At 42.6% G+C, this 23,180-nt stretch overlaps 1 protein-coding gene and 1 long non-coding RNA gene across 2 annotated transcripts in view; both read right to left on the reverse strand.

Annotated features, from left to right (window-relative positions):
- RABEP1 (rabaptin, RAB GTPase binding effector protein 1) overlaps positions 1 to 15,351 on the reverse strand; it is a 45,464-nt gene extending 30,113 nt beyond the window's left edge. Inside the window, exon 1 of the mRNA XM_064729423.1 lies at positions 15,184 to 15,351. Within this exon, the coding sequence (XP_064585493.1) occupies positions 15,184 to 15,217 (34 nt within the window). The 5' untranslated portion in view covers positions 15,218 to 15,351. The remainder of the gene's footprint in view (positions 1 to 15,183) is intronic.
- Positions 15,352 to 17,717: 2,366 nt separating this feature from the next.
- LOC135455905 (uncharacterized) lies at positions 17,718 to 22,947 on the reverse strand. The gene is made up of 4 exons (XR_010442418.1): positions 22,876 to 22,947; positions 20,422 to 20,501; positions 19,386 to 19,514; positions 17,718 to 18,062 (listed from the first exon to the last, which is right to left on the reverse strand). It is a non-coding gene; the product is annotated as an uncharacterized LOC135455905 (long non-coding RNA).
- Between the last annotated feature and the right edge of the window lie 233 nt (positions 22,948 to 23,180).

The raw sequence follows: 23,180 nt of genomic DNA on the forward strand, positions 1-23,180 counted from the left end.
AACAAAAAGTCTAAAGAAACCCCCCAAAATCCTATCGATTTCTTAACTTTGGGAATAGCACTGGGAAAATTTTAAATTAAAATATTAACAAGAAATTCTTCTGGCCAACAATTTTAAATAGTGGTTTTTTCCCAGATTATTAGTGGTTTTTCACAGACTACAGATGACAGAGTTATAGATGCCAATTAAATCAGTAGCTTTATTCCTAGCTGGCAACACAGATTTTGCAGAGACACTCCAGGTCAGACACAGGGATCCCCATCTCCTGTGGAGCACTGACATTACAGCAAAGCACAGTGAACGTCATCAGGTGCCTTAACCAGGGAGAAGAACTCAAAAGAAGGGCAGCAAAATCCATTTCAGAGCAGACTCATCAATTTACAGGAGAACCATCAAACTGCTGCAATACAGGAAGAGAAACTCCAGTGAAAAAAGCTACAGCTTTCTCTTAACCCACTGCACAGCAAAATTTCAATTCTAGGAAAACACAGGAAAAACACACATTTCTTATTGACTAGTTATTTATATGCTGTTCCACAGATTGCTCCAAAAAGAGTTGAATTTTATATATGACAGTTTCCAGTTACACAAACATGTAGCGATCATTCCAGCACTAAGACAGACAAAGCTGATTATCAATAAGACTATTTTTGAGTACTAGGTCTATTTATAAAATTAATGCCATAAAGCTTTCTGCTTGATATTTAAAGAGTCAAATATGACATCAAGAGTTCAGTCCAACAGAGCTGATATATGAAAACAGAGCAGAAAAAAACCTATATGTACAATCAACTTTTTGGATACAAAAAAAATACATATTTTCTGTCATTTTCTACCATTCTTTTGCTGTTATCATTGCTTGAGACAGAAGTATGAAAAATACTTATTTCTATGAGTATGAGTTTCTACTATAACTTTCTACTATTTTCTATAAGCACCAATTTTCATCTATCATGACATCATTCTGGAGCCACAATTATGCTACTTCATAAACTTATAATCTAAGCCTGCCACCAGACTGTTCACACAGACTGCTAAAAGCTTTTCTTTATTTTACTCAAACAGGATTTGATGAAAAAAGAAAACCAACCCCCCCACTCTTACAATAAACCCCAATTTAAACCACATAAACCCCCAATAAACCCCAGCTGTTTGCATGAGGCACTCAGAAGCAAAGGAACAGATTATGGTTTTTGAATAAGCATGTTAAACAGAAGCAATTCCTGACTTATGAAATGGGGTTGCTTTTTTTCCAAGAAATATTTGCCCTTACACACAGATATCCAACAGCAGCAGATCAAACTGGAGGGGAAAAAATAACCAGGAAGAAAATAATTACTTGCTTTTCTCAAACTTGCATTTGCAAGCATCAAGCATTTTATTTACCAGGCCAAATGGCTCAAGCTCACTGGTCACACACTTTCCTTGTTTTATTTGAGGGCAGAGAATGACCCCTGACTTCTCACTTGCCACCTTCTTTTTCAGAGTGGCACCAAACGCCTCCGACAGTCACAGCTCCCCTGTCAGAGTGTTAAACTGTGTGTGGTGAGGAGAACTCAGCCCCAGAAAGGGGAAAAGCAGGGGGTTCTGCCCCACTGCCCTGCACCTGGAATTCAGCATCAGAAAAAGGAAGAGCAGGGAGGGTTCTGCCCCACAGCTGTGCCCTGGAACAGCACCTGGAACTCAACTGTAAAAAGAGGAAAAGCAGAGAATTCTGCCCCCCCAGCCCCGCCCTGGCACAGGATCTGGAACTCCACGCCAGAAAGGGAAAAGCAGGGAGTTCTGCCCACACCTGGAACTCAGCCTCAAAGGGAAAAGCTGGAGTTCTGCCCAAGCCCTGCCCTGGAACAGCACCTGGAATTCAGCCCCAGAAAAAGAAAAGCAGGGGGTTCTGCCCCACAGCTGTGTCCTTGCACAGGACCTGGAACTCAACCCCAGAAAGGGAAAAGCAGGGGGTTCTGCCCCACAGCCCTGCCCTGGCACAGCACCTGGAACTCAGCCTCAGAAAAAGGAAGAGCAGGGAGGGTTCTGCCCCACAGCTGTGCCCTGGCACAGCACCTGGAATTCAACCCTAAAAAGAGGAAAAGCAGAGAATTCTGCCCCACAGCTCTGCCCTGGCACAGGGCCTGGAACTCAACCCCAGAAAGGGAAAAGCAGGGGGTTCTGCCCCACAGCTGTGCCCTGGAACAGCACCTGGAACTCAGCCTCAGAAAGACGAAGAGCAGGGAGGGTTCTGCCCTGCAACAGGACCTGGAACTCAACCCCAGAAAGAGGAAAAGCATGGGGTTCTGCCCTACAGCCCTGCCCTGGCACTGCACCTGGAATTCAGCCCCAGAAAAAGAAAAGCTGGGGGTTCTGCCCCACAGCTGTGTCCTTGCACAAGACCTGGAACTCAACCCCAGAAAGGAAAAGCAGGGGGTTCTGCCCCACAGCCGTGCCCTGGCACAGGACCCAGAATTCAGCCCCAGCAAAAGGAAAAGCAGGGGGTTCTGCCCTGGCACAGCACCTGCCCCCAGCACTGAGCTGCTCTGCAGAAGGAGCTCAGGCAGTTCCCCATTTCGGGCAGTGCAGCTTTCAGACACTGCTGCATTCATCCAGCCATTTCTGGCTGATTGTGCAGCTGAAGGTTATTTGACATCCACAATTTGTTCTCTATTGACTAAACATTCACAGGCAAACAATCCAGTACCAATTTAAGGCCAAATCCATAAAAACTTGGTGTTGCTGACAAATGGAGGTATCACCATGCAGATCAGAGCCTTGCTGCATTATATCTGTTACAGAAGCTTTGTATTTATTACAGTAAATCAGCAAGTGCAGGATGAAAAATATTCAGCCAACCACTGCACGTTACCAACATCTAAACATATAATAAATACTGTATTAACATCAAGTAGAAGTTTGCAATATATTATTAAAGTTTGAAAGTAATGTTATTTTTAATTGAAGCTGATGACAAACATCTTTCCACTATAGCCTGTAATCTCAGTAATGCCTATTCTTTTTTATGCTAAACACTGTGTGACATCCTACATTAAGGATTTTAGAAAGAAAATGAAAAGCCATAACTAAATTAAAGTATTAAAATCTGAAGAAATTTAGATGTTTGAATAAATGTGAAGACTGTTTTATAATACAGTCAAGAATCACAGAATGGTTTGGGCTGAAAGAGACCTTAAAGATCATCTCAACACAAACCCCTTGTGTGTGCAGGGTCACCTTCCATTAGATGAGGTTGCTCCAAGCCCTGTCCAACCTGGCCTTGGACACTTCCAGGGACGAGGCAGCCACAAGAAGAGAACAAGCAAAAGGGAGAGAAAACAAAGGTCCTTTAAATGGCTTAACTAAACCAGCAGGGATAAACAGCCATATGCAGTAACAACTAAGTGATTTTCCCCTACTGTGTAACAGCACAGTAAACATCTTTATGCACAACTACAAGGAAAAGAAGGCCAACACACAGTTTCTCCTTCCCCATTTTTTTTCCACTTCCACTTCCCATTTTTTCTCCCTTTTCACAGCACTCACAATGTGTTAACTACTTCCTTGCTTTGTTACTGCCTCCTTCATCTTCTTTCCTGGACACAAAAGCAGGCAGCTGCTTCCTGGGGTGCAGATCTCCATCTCATAACACTCCATTCCACCCAGTAAAGGAAAATCACAACTGACTTCCAGTTTGGCAAACCCACTTCATGTGACAAGTAATGCTCTTCTATACACTTAGTCATTCTGACCCCGGGTTAACTTAAGTCCAGTTTTAAATTTATGCTTAGTTAACCATTATTTACATTGGACTGCAATGGAACACTGCTCACCCACATCAAGTATCATGGGAATGCACTTAAACATGGATGTCCATGCTGACAAAAGTGAGCTTGAATTTTTTTCCAACAGTTTGTTTTCATTTGCCAAAAGCATTATTTCTTTCCAAGGACAGTCCCCTACCTCCATCATTATAGGCTGGCTTTTTGTACATCCCTGCTCACCATAGTAGCTGCTTCTCTCCTTTTAACTAGGCTGCCATCAGAACTCTCAGTTCTGTGCACAGTCTTCTCCACAGTAGTCCCAACTTAATGCACAAGAAGTTTTACCATCATTAGTTTTCACTCTCTTTCATCTCTGCCACTGATGTTTTGGTGAGGAGAACAATTTCTCAAGAAATTTCAGGAAAACACTATTGGTTAGCATTTTTTCCCCAAGAAAATCAACCACACTCTGTGCTTTATCAATTCTTTGAATAATTTAAATAGGGCAGCAGTGGATGAATCACAGAGTTGGAAAAGTCAACCAGACAACACCATTAATGGAATCCTATGGAAAGGATTTTGGCTCTATCCTGCTGCTACCACCAGTGAATCTCCTCAGAAACACAGTGTTGCTAAGCTTGAATGCATATCAGAGTATTTCAAAAGTCAACAGCAATCTACAGTCTGGTGAACTTTGAATTCATCTACAGCGACACAAAATGGAGAGAACAGAGTTACCAATCCCATCACAATCACCAGCATTTTCCCTGTTCCCTAAGTGCTTGCATCTTGTTCCCCTTGCTTTAACAATTTTTCTTTTTTATATCTGCTCTTTTCAGGAGGATCAATTTGGAAAAACAGAACAAAACAAACAAAAAACCCAAACGAAAACTGCTCAGTGTCTCCTTGGATTTACAAAGAGGGTTATTTACTCTACAGGCTGTGGGCATTTACTCAGACCAGTCACTGCTTTGAGCAAACAAGAGCAGGGTGATGGCAGCACAGGACTGGGCAAGGTGAAGTCCCCAAGAATTGGGCACATTTCTCCAAGAGGGTTCCCAGCTGGCTGCCACCGCTGCCACCCTGGGCCAGCCTAGGCAGATCTCCACACCCTGCAGGCACAGCAAAGCTCTGTGAGAATTTCACACATCTGAGCTCAGACAATGCAGCTGTCAAACGCTTCACACGTGTCCCTGCCCCTTTCATTTCACCAGCCTGTCCCTCCTCATTACCTGCAAAATAAACACCAACAGAGGGTGTTCTCCTCCAGCCTGGACCAGACCTCCAGCACAGCCACCCATTCCCTTCCACAGCATTTGAAAACAAGTCCCCAAAAATGTCAAGTCACATAAATCTTCCTGACCAAAGCAAGACTGAAAATATGAATGAGCCTTCGTATTTACACAGGAATATTTCTGCCAAGTTTTTCCACACTACCACGTCTCATCATTTGTATGATATAACCAGAATATCCTGAACTGGATTACACGTGGCAATTCCACTTGACAGTGAGGTTTGCAGTGTGTCTTCCCAGTAAAAGAAAATTTAAGTTGAGGATATTGTCTGCTTTACTAAACCTGGTGAAATAAAAATATTTCAGATTGAGAGCCATTTAGGGGGAGATTCTGATATGTATTTCATTTTTTAGGAGACCCCCTACACAATTTGCACTCTGAGCACCACTAATATAACTGTTCTCTTAAAATGTAAACATTTGCTAAACCCAGACAACAGACTGATTTTCTTTCAAGATAATTTAATTGCTGACTCATTTGCAGTGGGAGGAAAAAAATCCCTGTGACACCTTATTATATGTTTATCACTTCGCCTTCAGATTTATTAAAGGCTGTCCTCTTCAGGCAGAAAAATGGGAATAAAGTATGACTCAACTCTCAGGAAAAAAACAACCAACAAAACAACACAAAACAACCCTACTGCATTGTTCTCTTTGATGAAGTAAGTTAATATATTAAAAGAAAACCATTACATTAATTCCAAAATTCCCCCAGACACCACTAGACTGAGATCTTGTGCTGTCTTGCTGTTTGTCATGGGGCCAAGACTGAGGTGCAGCTTTGAGAGCATTCAGGCTGCAGACCACCCCAGGTACTCTGCTGCCCAGCTTCTGAGCAGAAAGAACAAATTAATGATCACCTAACACACTTAAAAATTCAAATGAAAGGTAAGAAAAGTGAAATATAGCTCAGGAAAGAAGATGATGTGGAAGAAACCAGAAAGAAGCCAATGCTTGTGAAATTTATATAGGCAATGTAATTTTGTAATTTACCATTGCTACAGGTATGAGGACACTGCCATTTAAAGGAAATTGGCATCTTTATGGACATTTTCAAAAGCTGAAATAATCACAAGAGCATGGAAACTCACTTCCACATGCAGAGCTACCACAGGTACCAGAAAAACTTCAGAGATAGCAGCAACTCATACACACAACTCAAGAGTTATGGATGTGAACAAGCAGCACAAAAGGGAGTTAACACCTGATTTCTTTCCCACTGTGGTTCCCTATCCCTTGATACATGATCTGGCCACTCAAATTGGTATACAGAGGATAAACTGGGAAAGAGAATGGGTAAAAACTTATTTTCAAGGAATAGTAATCTTAAAATTTTAGTTGCCAGAACAGCAGGTTCTAGGCATGAAAAAACAGTGCTGTAGAGTAGCCACTTAAAGGATATAAATCTTAATAAATGGCCTGGAAAATACTGTTGCTAGATATATGTATGGAGACATTGTGATGATAAATATAGTATAACAAATAATAAGAAGAAAAGACAATTAACATCTTTATTTGATAAGGAACAGGATACAGATCCTATTATTTGGAGCAAGGTTTCTACAGCAATTTAATAGGTTCCCTGAGAACAACAGACTAGTACTCCCCCAAGCCTCTAGAATTCATTTCTTGACAGAAAATACTGCTGAGATTCTATATATTCATATTTTTTGCTACCACTTGTCAACTACATTAATTCCTGAACAGTAAAAAGGAAGAAAATCCTCCTCCAGCGTGAAATTTTAAAATAATTTAAAATATTCCAGGGGCCTAAGCAATACAGAATGGGGAAGGCTTGACTAAGCCTGCAGTTGCAATGATTTCAAATCAATTTCTGTACTGGTGGTCATCTGACAGGGTAACTCAGCACTCCCACCTCACTGGGAGCACATGTGCCTTTTACCCCTACCATGCTATGGGAGCTTTTGACAGCAGTGACAGCATCAGAAGGGATCCAGGAAAAGGCTGGAGGGTGGGAGGGGAGGGAGTCTCAAACCAGACCACGCCTAGCACTCAGCTGAGCACACAGCAGACCTGACACACACGTGGCAATGAACACACAGATCAGAGTAAAGCGTGAAAAAAAACGTCAGAACGATACCCTTGGACTCTCATATTATTCCTGTGTGGTCTACACCCTTCCTTTATGCCAGCTCTAAGGCTTATCAGGTCTTTCACTAAATTAAACTAATTAATGCAGCAGTGAGTAGTTCTCAGCTGGGTGACTGAGCTGAACTGGGCTCAGGGATGGGTCCAATGTGCAGAGCTGGCACAAAGGAAATGAGGGAAACACCACTGTGGGAGCAGGAAGAAAAGAGCAGGAACACTTCTTTCAGCAGCAGCAACCTTCTAGACTGGCTTAGCTGCAACATGAAACCACAGCCCATGGGTACAGCCTGATTATCAGTTTAACCTAAGTGCCTGCTGTCTGCCAAAAGAAATAGTCTGGCCTTCCTTCTGTCCTCCACTCTCCCTTGTGGCTACTGAGATTGGTGTAGTCATGCAGCAGAACTTACTTTTTAAAGACTTGATGACTGATATTTGTAAGTGATAAATGACCTTTTTCAAACCCTGATTTCTATTCAGACTCTCCAGGGGAAGCTGACAAACTTAATTGGTATTAGAAAGCAAATTCCAAAGCTCAGGTTTCCCACCAGTGTTTGTACACACTCAGGTTTTGAACAAATGCAGCTGAAAGAGTTGCACTGCACTGCAGTTTCCAGTACAGAAGTGCTTAGACTGGTACAAAACCTAGAGCTGAAGATAAAAATACATCAGAAAACATTCCTATCCCACAATTAGATAGGCTCACATTTACTCTTACTTGAAAGCAAATAAAAGTTAGATTAGACATTGTAACAGGCCATTACAGCCCCTCCTGAGGGATCCTCAGCTAAATGTAATCCTCAGTGCCTGCAACAAATTTAACTCTGTAACATCAGGAGTTAAAGCACCAGTTGGAGATTTAACATCTTTATCTCCAGTTTCATCTAAGACTCCAACAGAAGCTGTGAAGACCAGACAGACAGCTCTAATATCTTCACAGCTAGAAATGTCACTCAAGCACAGAACCCAGAGTTTGCCTAATTGCTTTCCCATTAATTTCACATGGGAGAAGATACAAACAGACATTGCAGGCTGGCAATTAAGAAAACCTTACTTGAAACTAATCTTTAAAAGAAAATTTAAAAGATGCAGTATATGACATAAAGATGCCAGCCTGTCAGATGATCTGAATTAACACAGCCAAATTTATGCTTTGTATTTCACCAAAATAAACCAAGTAACACCACAAATAAAATGTATCAGAGGGATTTTGGCACAGGTTACTGTTAATGTAAGATGAATGTTCCAATTCTTGCATCTGAAGTCAATGGGAGGTTAATATGAACTCCTGTAAGCCTTAGGAAAGACAATTTTGTTAAAGGATACTGACCTGAAAATTTATTGTAGATGGTTAAAATACTTACTGCTTGAGCAATAACTTCTAGCACTCCTCTGTGTTTCTTCCTGTGTAGATTAAGGCAACGGCACTGAACACCCAGATGTAAGGATTGTATTATACCCTGTGGTTTTATCTGCCTTACTGTTTGCAAGTTACTGCTTTGTTATTTTTTAAAGCAACCAACCATGGTGCTGCCTCCTTGTTTTGCATAGCACTGATGCAGGATAGATGAAAATAAACCATTTCTGTTGTGCAGTATTTTAGTGGTGACCAGCCATGCACATACAAAGTTACCCTACCAAGGCAGGGTGTGGGGGATAAACAGTTACACAGGAAACACCCAACAAAAACGGTGAAAGAGGTGTTTCTCCTTTTGTTGTGCATATTCCTCTCCTTTGTTGCCATTTAAACAGCGTTGCAAATCTTGTTGCAATTATCTGTAAGCTAAAAACGTGTATTGGCAGAAGATACAATACAAACCACACAGTCTATTCAGGTCAATGGCTTAAAGGCATGGGAACACCATTATAATCGACAATGCTGGTTTGGTTTGATCCCCAGGTAATCCTTCCCTCTCACCTCCAGGCTATTCCCTCTGGAATACACAGTTAATGCTACCACTGCCTTCCAGTTATTGATTCCAATTCACTTTGCCATGTATAACTTCTGCTATTGCATTTTTGCTCCACAGCTTTACCAAAAAAAACACTTTCAAAAACCACAAAATACAACAAGATAAATATTAATAAAATCCCACCCAAATTTAAATTTCTTCTCAGTGTGACTCACCACAGTAAGGCTTATTAAGTGCTTCTGGCTTATTAAGTAACTAAAAATCAGACTGCCTTTTATTTTTATTTGTTTTTACTCCAGGATTCTGGTTATTTTTCAGTCCCTAACCCAGCCAGACACACATGACAGGGCCCTTAACTGCACACAGAACCAAAGGAGCAGATCACAGCTCTGCTGTTTCCTGTCCTCCTCTCAACTGATACCAACTTTCAGAACTGCTCTGATAGCCAAAAGATGGAACACTTCTATTTTCTGCTTCTGTTTCCAAGAGGCATAAGTTAACTTCCAACAATGAATTTTTTGCAATCTGTGAGGCACTTACTGCAGTTTATAGACACCAAGGTATTAAAGAATTAGATGTCAGCCAACCTTGTGATTAGGTAACTGAAGTTCACTGCCTCAAAATTGTATAATCTGTTCTGAAAAACCACTCAGAACCCGAACATGTATAAGTCAGGGCTGAAAAGCAGATAAGTAGCTCTGTATAACAAGAATAAAGCACAATGAGTGACAGAACCTGAAGAGCTGTTAAATAAAGAAAAATATCTTTTAAAAAGAGTAAAAAAGCTAAGATTCAGCACAGCTAGGGAGCCATATTGCTTGGAAAAGCCATTTTTCACTGAGGAAGTTTGTAGAGTCATATGAGTTTCTCCAGAAGAGGAAGATTAGAGGGATGGGTGTGATCCCACAGAGCAGAGCAAGGCCTGGAGCAGCCAAAACAGGGCAAGGACCAGGGGAAAGCCCCAAACCAGAGGTTGCAAAAGGCAAGGAGAGCAATATTAAAGAAGCTGAGGTGGTGTCTGGGAAGGAGGAAACCAGAGGAGCTGCTGAAGAGCAGCAGCTGCCCAGGACACTGCCAAATACTGACTGGCTGTTTGAGCAGGGAGGGAGCAAAAACCTGAGAGCAAAGAGCAAGCAAGGCCACGTTTCTGCTGCCTGGCTGTGTGGAGCAGGAACTGCCAGAGGAGATGGAAACAGACATTAAAGGTGATTCAAGAGCTTTTATTCTTCATGGCACTGAGGGAGCCAGGCCTGGGAAGAGAAGTGTAGGGTAGGAACAGGAAGGAGGGAAGCACCACCACAAGTCAGCTGAACGCCAAAGGGAGTTGTGGCTGACAGAAGGAGACATGAATGGGGAAAAAAATAAATGCACATAATTCCTCATTATATCAGTGGCCATGCTGCAGTTCTGCACTCTCAGGGTACTACAGGCACTGCTTATAGAGTGACAAGACAACTCAGAAGTTTTCTCAGGTACTTTCCAGGTAAAAAATCCCCTCCTCCTTCTGAATAGCACAGAAATATTAACCAAGGGATACTGCTCACTTGTTCTTCCTATGCCAGTTTACACCAAAATATCAAATGATTTAAATTTTTCCAGAGATAATTCATCATCATGCCTAACTGACTATACTATGACTAAAATGACACAATGCTTACCCTATTTATAGAATAACATGTGGAGGGTAGTGCCATTAATGCAGCCACTACTAAATCAGACACTAAAATCAACTCTGTAAGTAAAGGCTGAACCACTGAGAAGTACCAGACCTTTGATGTAGAAGATGTTCCTCTGAAATACACACACACAGTGGCTTTCAGAGCAGCCCTGTTAGTAAGTGCTGCTTATCAATGTTACCAGTTCTTACCTTGAAAGACTTCAGAGTAAAACCATAATCTCAAATTCAGGCTTTTTCTTTTTTTTTTTTTAACTGCATATTTGGTATTTTTAAAGAAAAGAGTGTAGTTAAAGTACCTAAATTTAGGATAGAAAACTTCACATCTGAGAAGCACTTTTTAATAAAATGCCTGGAGTGAAAGCCCAGCAAGTCTGCCAGTCAACCATCACCCATAATGAAGCCTATGGGATTTGGTCCACTCCCACACTGACAGAAATTGTTTGGTTTAGCTTCTTGAAAGTTTTAAAACAAAATTCCTTCTTCAATCACTTTCAAGGGAGTGCATACAAACTAGTTTCACAGTGGGACTCCACTCCACCCACCAAGGGCTATGGGAAAGCAGTTAAGCATCCAGAGGCACCAGGCCAGGAAGGGAAGAAAACACATTACTGATTCCATCTTCTCCATGACAATGGTGAAGTGGCCAAGATGTAATAAAAACGGGCAAAGAAATTACATCTGCCAGTGTCCAAAATGCAAGAGAGAGTCAGTCCATAGGTTAAAGCATATTCATTGAGCCTTCTGGCAGATCAACAGGTAATGATAAAGAACATCATCAGGGTATTTTGCAAAATTAGGAGATTTGCAATTTGACTTTGACAGGAAAACAGACACCCTGAATGTGGATATTCCCATTTCATAGCAAACTGACCTGCTGAACAGATCAAAACTTCCTCAGTAACATGTACATTCAAGGTGTCTGTTTTGTTTCTGAAACCAAATTCCAGATTTGTCCACTGAAATGACAGAAAAACACACAGCCTAAAAAAAACTCCCGTGAATGTGTTTTAATTAAAATGCATTTTTAGTATATTAGTAATAATATACTAAAAAGATAGTAATAATATCAGTAATTATTGAATAATAATAAAGCAAGGACCAAGCAAAATGAAAGTGAGGGAAGAAATTTTCTGCCTCTTGGAAAGTACCAACAATTTTGAAGTTACTCCCCAAGAGACAAGAGTTTGACATTTGACAGTTGCATCAACAAGGCAGAGCTGAACATCAGCACTCATGGCCAGTCCCCTATGAACCACACCTAGCTTGGAGATGAGTAATAGCATTTTTAGATCCTTCAATTTTGTTGAAAAGTCATATACTTACAAGGAAAATAACTGGAAATATAATAAAAGCACCTGAGGTTTTGTTAGTTAATTTTCTGTGTGACATCCCTGTCCTCTCCACCAGCAATGTTTGGCCCTGGGGTGTGTACAGCAAGTCCCAGCTCTTGTTGGGATCCTGGATTATTGACACAGGGACACAAAGGGGATCACAGACTGCTGGTGGCACCAAAATCAATATGGCAACATCCTCCCATCTTCCATCTACAGCTGAGCAGCTCCCTCCACTGAGAGCTGGCACTGCCTCCCACCACTGACAGACTGACACTTTTCACTGGCCCAAGTTACTCCAATACTGGATCAATTCCTTCTGCCAGCAAGTTCTTATTAAAATATTTGATAGACTGTGCCATTAACAGTTTATCACTGAACAATATCAATGGATATGCTAATTATCAGTCTGACTGCACTAATGGTTTCAGCTTAGAGCAGTAAGAAGAGTTTAATAATTGGCCTATCATTCTAATTAACTTTAGTATTGAAGAAATAATGTTTTATGTTACTGCAGTTCCTTCATTGAAGTGTTTTCCAGAAATGAGAAGGAGAATTAAATCCTGAGAATTCTGATAGGGAAAAGCTATGCCAACACATTTTGTTTGGCAACCTTACATTCAGAGATGGCAAGCACCCAGATCCAAACTAAACCCAGGGAGCCTGGGAGGTTTGAATTTTGAATATTATATTCAAAGTAAAAATATTTTGAAAAATAAGACATTACAGCTGTGGTAAAGCAATCTAGACAACACACATAAATTAAAATCTCTCCAAAAGAAGCCCCTAGACCAGGATCAGCAGGCAGCACACACCAAGACCATGAGCTCCCAGCACAGAGCACAAAGCTCCAGCAGCAGCCAAGGGCTGTCCTCAGCCTCCCTGTGATTCTTATCATATAGAAACTCTGTTACCCCACACAGTGGATTAGAGGGTTATTAATGTCTCCACTAATCCAAAGTACAAACCAGGGTAGGACACAACACCCATTCTTTTCCTATTTCTCTGCACTATTCCTGCCCCTATTCTTGGGCCCATTTTCATTTCAGTTCAGGCCTTAGAATAGAAGACAATTTCTACATTAATTCCTCTCATGTTGTTCTGTATGCTATTTCTACCACAGCAGAAAAAGTAGTAGTTTTATACTTGCTTTCCACAAAACAAATCATAGCTGATGTGTCTTGCATGAGTAAAGAATGCATAAGTTATTTATAATCAATACAAGTAATTATAAAAAGCCATTATTTTTCCTCAGGGGAACATACTAATCCAGTTCTATTTTGTCATATGAAATCTTAAATTGGAGGTTATGCTACTCCTGTAAGCAATAAATCCAGTGCACACAACTAAAGACATGAAATAATGAATTTCTTCATTTTTTTCCACGTTAAAATAGAACACTTTCAAGGCACACTTTTGGTAAATTACTTACAAACAAAACCAACACAGATGAGAACAACAAAGTGGATAAAAAACCCAAACTGGTCTTTTGGCTGCCAGAGGAGGATGGGGAGAGGAGCCATTTTAGGAGCTCCAGTTCTTTAGTGTAGGACACAGCAAACACTTTCAGAACCCACTCAACTTTCCAGCCATTCCCCTTCTCTACAGCATCCTCATCTCCCCACAGCTAGGGAGCAGGAAAGGGACAGCAATCCATACCTCCTGTAAGACAGGCTTCACCTACCAAACCACTCAATTTACCTGCACCTTTTTAATAGCAACAACACAAATACATCCAACGTGGATCTTCTAATACATTACAAACCTACAACTACCTTTCTGGTCAAGAGGCATCAAACTTTTGTACACTGAACAGCTCCCCTGCACACCTGCAGTGAGCCAGTCTGCGAAAGCCAAGAAGAAAATCTGCTGGAAGTTGTTCTGCAGGCCTTAGAAGAACAATAAACAATGGTTATTCACCACAAAGTACAGGAGAACAACCCCTACCTATGCTGACCTTATAAACATGACAGCAGGGAAACTCACCTTGCCCTCAGTGCCCTCAAAGGATCAGCAATGACTGATCTTAATGCAGGGAAAACCCCACAATCTAAGCACCTTCATCACTAAAATTCTCAAAAGGCAGGCTGAAATCCCTAAGGATAAGCACTTTCTGGTGTAACTCCACAAAAAAGAAAAAAAAAAAAAGGCCCACGCAATTCCCTAGACATGCATAATTAAGAATACATCATTGCCCTTTTCTAACAGAGTGCTTCCCCAAGGAAACTCAAGTGTTCTCTAGAAGAGGAGAGCCCTGGCCTAGTCCAATGGCTGGGTGAGCACCAATCCTGCAGGATTCTGCACATCTCTCCAGTTCTATAACAACATTATGACCAGCCTCTACTTAAATTCCTGGCTTTCTCACCCCTTCCATACATCCCATACAGTAAACACTGTCCCCTCAACCTCACCCTCCAAGCTTAGCATTACCTACAACTTTTTTTATATGCACGCAGATCTGCAACCTCTTCCAAGGTAAAAAACCTTCACAATTCCTCTCAAACCAGAAAGAAATAACCTTTCCACAGCAGGAACCTTCAGGGAAAGCTCAGCTTCCTTCTGCACAGGTACATACCACCTTGAGAGAAGATCTGTTATTTTCTTTGTCTTTTCCAGGAAAGAAACACACCGCACATCCCGACCTGCACCTTCCGAGTGCCTTTTCGAACACAGCCAAACATCCCCAGAATTTCTACTCTGTCTCACCCCCGCCGTGGCCAAAGCAATGACGGCGTCCCACCCGGAGGATCAATGTCTACCTGGATACACCGCCACCCTTCCCCTGCCAGGGTGTGGAGGCCTCGTCCCATCCCGGCTGGGCTCCCCTTCCCCAGCAGCAGCGCGTCCTCCCAGCGTTATCCCCGCGCCGGGAGCCGCCCTTGCTCCACATTTCCAGCCTAAAAATCCACTTGCGCTGCCTCCCGCCCCCTCCCGAGGCCTTCCCAGCCGAGCTCCGCGGGCCGCTCCCCGCTCCCTCCCGGTGGGTCCCTGCTCCGTGCGGGCCCCCGGACCCTGCCCGGCCGATCGCGCCCAGGCCGCCGCCCTCGCCCCGCGGCCGGCGCGGCTCCCAGGCGAGCCCGGTGCTGCGCAGGCCGCGCCGCCGCCCCCGCGGTACCTTCGGTCTGGGCGCTGGGGCCCGGCTGGGCCATGGCTCGGCGGGCGGCACCGCCGCGGCCTCCTCCGGGCGGAGACCGCTACGCCACGGGCAGAGAGACGGGAGCGGCCGGGCCGGGCCGCCGCCTCCTCCGCCTCATCCTGACAGCGGCCGGCGGCGGCGGGAGGGGAGGACGGGCAGGAGGAGGAGAAGCAGCAGGAGGAGGAGCCCCGCGCAGGCGCCCACGGGGAGACACGGGACCGGCTGTGGCCGCCGAGCGGGGAGGGACCGAGGGACGGGAACCGAGGGACGGGGACCGGGGGATAGGGATGGGACCGGGATCGGGATCGGGATCGGGGATGGGATCAGGACCGAGGACCGGGACTGGGAATGGGACTGAAAATGGAGACCAGTACTGGGAACGGAGACAGGGACTGGGGGTAGAGATAGGGAGAAGGAACCCGAACCAGGGACAGGGACTGAGACGAAGACCGGGAACCAGAGACGGGACACAGGGACAAGGAGCAGGCACCGGAATGGGGAACAGAGGCCAAATACCAGGACCAGGGACCAGGAATGGAGTAAAGGGACAGAGACAGATAATGGGGACCGGGGAAAAGAGCTTGGAGCAGGGACTGGGGTCAGGGTGAGGGGGGCAGTGGCTTCTCCCGGGTCCCTGCCCGGCCTGGCCCCTCAGCCCCGGGCAAGGGAGAAATCGCCGGGCCTACAGCCCGGAAGCATAACTAATGTTTATTATTGAGGAAACAACACCAACAAATCCTGCCCTTTAATCACAGAATCACTGAGGTTGGAAAAGACCTTTGAGGTCATCGAGTCCAACCTGAGACTGATCCCCAGCCTGTCACCCCGGCCTGGCACTGAGTGCCACATCTCTGAGGTGATGACTCACCCTGAAGGGGATGGAAGCACCCAAGATTCATAAACCCTCATGGACAAATGACCCTCAAATGTCATGATTTGTCTGCAAACAATCAGGAAGTTTTATTAGTAAATTACACACTTGGCATGGAAATCAGTGTATTAGTCCCTGGCCTATTTTTAGTTGTCACATTTGTTGTCACACCAGTAATGCAGCTGTGACCTGGCTGGGCAGTGGAAGGAACCTGTCCTGCCAAGGGGTCCCTTTCTCAGCACCCATGGTTGGGCTTTGTTGATGGAGGTTTAGTCCTTTGGTGGGTTTTAGTCCTTCCATCTAACTAGGAGAACATGTCCAAACTCCAGGTTGCAGCAATAAAATTGTAGATGTACATCATTTGAGCACATGTAAAATCACATGTAGAATGCAGAGTTGGAATAGAAATTACACCAACAGTTCCTTTCAAGGGCAGGATCTGTTATAACTCACTTTTCTTATGGCTTGCATACCCTAAAATAAGTCACTTTTAAGCTGAATCTCACTTGTTGCCACTGTCTTTCAAGCCTTGCTGCCATAATACATGGTATGGCAAGGCATAAGATTCTGCATTTCCCTTTAAATTTTTGCTCATTTAAGCAAAATGCAAACCTGAGATAGGCAGTCTTTGAAAATTATTCCATTTTGCCCTTTTTGATCAGTTGAGGTAAATTTTCTCAGTCTTTGCTATTGTATAAAGCAGGCTTAAACTAAAGACTTAACTTTTCATTGTTCCCAGATTGAGACATCTAGGGCTTTCTTCATAGAAATGTGGAGAACCCAGAAATGTCAGCTGCTCACAGAACTGCTGACTTAGTGGCAAGTGATCAAAGGATGAAGTTTCTATCACTTGAGGTACATTTACAAATTTCTTAGCTCTTTCTTAGGCTTTTTTATAAGTAGCTGGATGTTACAAGAATTCAGTGCATGAACCTCCCTGAAAATCTAGTCTTGAGTGTAGGAACTGAGCTCTTGAAACCAGCCTGGTGTGTGTTCATATGGGCACCTCAGAGCACCCACATTAGCAAATAATTTCATCTTGTTCATGTTGAGGCAAAACTCTGACACATTCTGGTCGTTCAGGGATCAAACTCAGTGCAGCACCACTCCTGCTGCAAAAAGCAAGTAAGATAATAACAAGCTTGATATCTGCTGTACCTACAAGTGTTTATTAAGGGATTAGTATAACTTCACTTTCATCACTTCCATAGACTGGATGACAGGATATTGACTATTGGAATTGCAACATTTCCAAGTCTCTGTCTGAACTCCTGAGCTTACATTCTGAATGGGTTTTATATGTAGTTTGAAATATATAAGAACTCTCAAGGGGTTTGTACTTTTATTTTCCTTTCTTGTTCTTCAATTTAGAGCTGTACTAGCTTTATAGGTGTGGTTCTTACTTAATCTTTCTTTTCTGGATAGTAATTGGGCTTGACAGAGGTGAAGGTTTATGTAGTATCTAATAGAATGTATTCTAACCTGAAACAATTGAGTAACTTCCTCTGTGCCTCCCAAAATGTCCCATTTAATTCTACTCACTTGTAGTTCTTATAGCCTTGATCTCAAAGGATTTCCCAGCATGACTCAGCTAAATCTTAAAAGAACTAAAGGAGGTTTAGCAGCAGTTTTCAGTCAGAGGAAAAGGTCTTGCAGCAGAGAACCAGCAGAGACCAGAAGTCCTGAATTCCAGTCCTGGTGGTGTGAATATTAGATAAGTGCAGTGCTAAGGCATCAGTGACACAGGTGAGCAGAGACTGTTTCTGGAATTAGCTTCTCCAGAAATAATGCTCCTAAAATCCCATGATTTTTTATCAAATTTATTTGGCCTAAAAGCCTAACATGGGCATTTTGAGCATCAGCACCACATGCAGCAGACACATACGAATGGAAGATGCATCTTCCTGGAGAGTGTATGCTGTGTCAGTACAGGTGGAGGAGTAGCTGTCACTTTGCACTCTGCCTGAAATGTAATCCTGCAGGCTCACTGAAAAAAAAAGAAGTTTGCAGGTTTTGTTTGAACAGTAACATCCAGGGGTAAGCAGTGAGTGTGAACACACAGTGGTTGCTGGAGAGCAGGAGGAAGCTGAGGGGGGCTGGGGTTGTTTGGTTGCAAAGAGAACAGTGAAGTAATTCACATAACATATCCAGGAGACAAGAAATGTCTTCATTTTCCTTGAGGAAAATAAAACAAATAAGTGGATAAAGATTGAATCTTATTAAATCTGATTACATCTGTTTTTCTAGTAGGTCTTATGGTTGATTGACTTCTGTGCTTATGGGTACTCAAGTTCCAAATGAAACTTTCCCTGCTTATTTTTTGATCATGTGGAAAGATTTTTCTCTTTCTGTGTCTTTGCCTTTATTCTTTTTCCTTTACTTGGGGCACTTTAACCTCAACTGAGGCATCTATTTTCACGAGGCTTTGGAGAAGGTAATTATCACTGTCCTTATCTGTGACACTAGTCCCAGCTCCTGAGGCTGGTTGAGTTACCCTAGCTGTGCTCCATGTCAGGACAAGACCCAGTTACATACATTGTACTTGTACAAAGGGCACAGCTCTGGGGGAGTCCCTGCAGCTCCAGCCAGCCCCTCCTTGGGGATGGGTAAAGGGGCAGGGCTGGGATCACACTGGGGAAGAGTATGATCCCAGAAGCTTTGTATTCACAGGAAGTTTGGCTAATAAATACAGGGCTAATTCATTTTGTTTTGACTGATACAAGATACTATTGTTTCATACAACAGCTAAGCCAATTCTACAAAGCCCAGAGTCTTTAAAAAGATAACTGAATTTCTGGAGTTGCAAGGCCAAGTCTGCATCTGGTGTGAATCCAGTGGAAACAGGCTGGTGTGTGGGAAGCTGGCCTGTAGCACAGAATCAGAATGGAGATCCAAAAGGCTCTCTGAAGTGCTGCTCCCCATGTCTGCTGCTTTACTGGCCACAGAGTAGTTGGATTCCATAGTGCCCTGTGTGGTGGGGGTCTGCAGTGAATCACAGGCCCTGCTCCCAGAGCAGTTCACCTCCTAAACCACCCACTGCTTGATTCAATCAATCCAAGAAAGCTCAGTAACGAGGTGGATTTGGGAAGGGGCTTTGTGTGTTGCTAAGGCTGAACTCCAGTGCACCCACAGGGGATGAGAATTGCAGAACTGGGGCCCTCTGCTTCAGCAAGGAGAAGATTTCATCTCCCCCACCTACTCTACCTGGAGGAGAGTTGGGTAACACTCTCCACTGGCCAAACCATGCAATGACATCACCTTTGGAGGAATGCAACAAGAATGTTTCAAGTGATAAGAGTAAACATGTTACCAGAAAAAAAAAGTGTGTTTTAAATTCCAGGTGAAGCCCAGGAAGCAGAAGTCACATCTTTAAGGAGAAATTTGGTGGAGCAGGACAGTGAGCCTTGACTTCATTCCAAAGGCAAGTATCAGGCTTGTTCTGCTTGCAAAAGAGGAGAGAAAAACCAGAATTTATAGCTTGCACTAGTTTCACCAGATTTTGTCTACTGTTCTTCTCACCTTTTTTTATTGTTTAAAATAAAGTGTGCAGTTTCCTAATTTTTAAATGTTTATTTTCTCTCTATTGAGATCAATGGGTCATTAGCATTAAGTATTGGTTCTGCAGCTAGGAGTGTTTCTGGGCTTTGGTCCTTTATTTTTAAAGCAAAGCTTTTGGAGAAAATTTACATTCATCTAAGTATTACCATAAAGAGGCTGGTTAAAAATCCCAAATCAGTCATGCTCTTTGCTTCAAAAGTTCTTCTGGAATGCAAGGAATTTAGTCTGGAACAATTACATTATTTGCAATGGTAACTTCTTAGCGAACCCAGGAATAGTTTATGTGGTTAAAAACCTTTGCAAGAGCAATTGAAAAATTATGTTATCCCATCTATTGTTTAAAGGATTCCATGTGGTGCAGTTCTTTGAATATATGGGAAGAAAATGGAGCCAAAAATGAAAATTTGGCAGGCAAAAAATCGAAGTGCTTGCATTGGCTCTCAATCCAGATATATACTCGTTAATGATCTCATTTGAAAGATGTCTATATTAAGATCTGAAAGCTCTTGGTGTTCCCAAGGGACAAGCTCATTGAATGTTGTGATATACCATGAAACTAAACAATTTTTCTTACTGCAAATTAACCAAGAAATCAGAAATTCAGTCTGTGTGAGTAACAAAGGGCACATTATGAGCACAGCCTTTTGGGTACCCTTGCTCAGCAGTACAAGAGAATTGCCATTGCAGGGAGGCACAGCTCTGCTTTGTGCTTACACACTCCTTCCTGGGAGGATCTAAAAATATGCCATAGCCCATTCAGACTCACCAAATCTGCATTACAGAGTTACCTGCACACACTGCAACACCAGCATCTCTGCTTGCATCTCTGCTGTGGGCACACTTGGACAAAGGCTCCCTCCTGGCAGCTCTGTTATTGCAGTAGGATGCCACAAGAGAGGAGAAAGGCACCATGTCAGTCACTGTGGAGTTCTATTTTTTTTTGTTAGAGTTGGGATTAAATGTGTGAGATGGTATTTTTTTTTTGGATTTAGATGTTGATTATTTTATTTATATTATAGTTTTATAAATTGGGAGTTTCATAGTATTTTATTTTAATAAACTAAAAATGGAGTCTTATTTCTTTTTTTACAATGTTTTTTAAGGATAAACAGTTTAATTAAGAAACTATACTTAAATTATTTTTATTTTTAACTTAATAGCTAATTACTTGTGGTTTTTAATGTGGATTTTAAAATCTAATGATATAATACTATTTAAACTTATGAAGAAGAAGGTGAAGAAGAAGGACTAGCTTCTGTTTTAAAATGTCTATCTTGTTTATATATATTACTATATTTTAAAACCTTAAACTTTAAGTTTTCTACCATGTGATATTGCACACTTCTATTTGAACTACACACCTATAATCCCAGTTTTATCATTCAATTTTGGCCTCAGGTCAAACACAGTGTTCTCTTGAGGGTCAGTGCCTGTCAGCACAGAAAGTCTGAAATTCTCAGTGGCCAGGGTTCCAAGAAGTCACCACACATCTCTCAGACCTTCATGAGCACACCCAACGTGGTCCTGCACCTGGAGACAGTGAGGGCAGTGGCATCCCAGAGAGAACTCTCTTGTTTTTCACTCTGTGCATGAGATTACACTTTCCTTTTTAAAAAAAGGAAAATAACAACAAAATAACAGCTAAAATAACAACAGGTTTCCTGGTTCTTGAGGCTGTTTTACACTCAAGTATTGCCTGTAGTAGCAGTTCTCTGAGCAGTAGCATCTCCTGCACTCAATTTCCAAATCTTGAGGTGGCTAGTTTGTTAACTCGATGGGATGAGTCATGGCAGATCTGCAGCACTGGGCCATTTATCCCATTTTCTTCCTCTGAGGCACAAGCAGCTCAGTTATCCCATAAATTCTAATGGTTTGCAATGCCCACTTGCCAAGAGAAGGAGGGAGTGTTGCAAGTACTGTAAAATTCATTGTCCCGTGTGTGTCGTATTAAATGGTGTAGCCAAAAGATTTCTATGTTAAGGCTTCAACAGCAGTGCTCAGTTTGGAGTGTTTTATTCATCCAAGTGCTGTTAACCCTCAGTGTGTCCCTTTCAGGACTGTCTTTGGAGATATTTAAAAGGAGATTACCCAAGAAGATGGAGCATTTTGTGTGAAGAGTGGACTAGGCAGCTGAAGAATTGCCACAGGCTTTCAGGGCATCATTGAATCTGTGCAAGTCCTTCAGATGAACAAACCCCCCTCTGAAATGCTTAATCCAGGTAGGATTGTTGGAAAGTAATTCAAGGCCTTCCTCCAGGTGGGATTCTTCAGTGATTCCTGAGCCTTTTCTGGGCTGTGCTGATGTCTGTATAGCCAGAGGTGGTCCAATCCAAATATTTATCAATACAGGTTTGAATCCCACATCTTAGGTCAGTGGATACATCCAGCTAGCCCAGATGTTTCTTATCAATGCCACCCCATCCTTATGAGTCCTTTTATTCCCTTTTTCCTTGACTTCTCCTAAATGTTACAGCATTCTCTCTATTTGCTTTATTTTGCTAAAGTGCCTTTTGTAGATCTATGTTCCTTAGATGCAGACACACAAAATATTTTGTACTTTTATGGCACCTTCCATTGAAGAAAGAGCCTTTTAGAAGAGCTGGAAGAGAAGGAATTATCACCAATATACAAGGCTGAGCAACTTCAAAGAGACAGCCTGATTTGCCTGGGGATGCACAAAAATCAGCAAAAGAAAGGAAAAAAACTTGAACATTTATCTCCTGTCTCCCTTTAGCTTTTTTTTTTTCCTATAAATTTTATTTCCTTTGCTTATTCATGACACCTTTAAGAATACCAAAAATCTTCTGACCTTCTTATAAAAAATAACTGAAGCCAAACATCTGGTGTAAAATCAATACTTCTTAGTAGGCAAAAAGATCAAACAAACTCATTTTCTGTAGAATCTGTCTGATTCTCTCAAAAAGGCTTGCTGCTGAGAAAGCTTCCCTACCTCACACAGGCAGCATTAAGAAGCTCCTTTCTCCTCTGAGACCACAGGAGCTTTCACATTATGTTGTTAACCTCCCTCAGATCATCCCCTCCATGCACAATCCCAGTCACATTTACATGCAGACATAATGTCACTCAGCCCACTTGATGCCACTTACATCTCCTTGTTGCTATGGGGAACACTGATAAGGAACCAATTAGCAAATAAAATATTTGAGGCCGAATGTGCAAGCCACTACTCGGTGGATTTGTGTGTGATAGGCAGTGACATTTCATTTGGCATTTGTCCTTACCTAGCTGAGCCTCTTCCACTGCAACCTCAGCCACAGTCTGTGTAGTCAAAACATGCTCTTCTTGGGATTTAGAGGCTTAGACCTGCAACTGTATGTGACCCCGGGGGATTTTTACAGCTCTCGTGAGAAGTGGGAGGGTTTGGAAAGCGCTTTTGCAGCATGGAAGTGCCACGAGCACCATCCAGTGCTTGAGCTGAGTAAACACACAAGAACTCGGTGGCGCTGGGACAGAGGCAGCTCTGCACATCCCATGGTCCAGCTGCACCTGCTGGGATGCACGAGGAGTTCATGGAAAGAGACTCCAG

Source organism: Zonotrichia leucophrys, chromosome 19 (genome assembly GCF_028769735.1).
Source record: "Zonotrichia leucophrys gambelii isolate GWCS_2022_RI chromosome 19, RI_Zleu_2.0, whole genome shotgun sequence".
NCBI lineage: Eukaryota > Metazoa > Chordata > Aves > Passeriformes > Passerellidae > Zonotrichia > Zonotrichia leucophrys.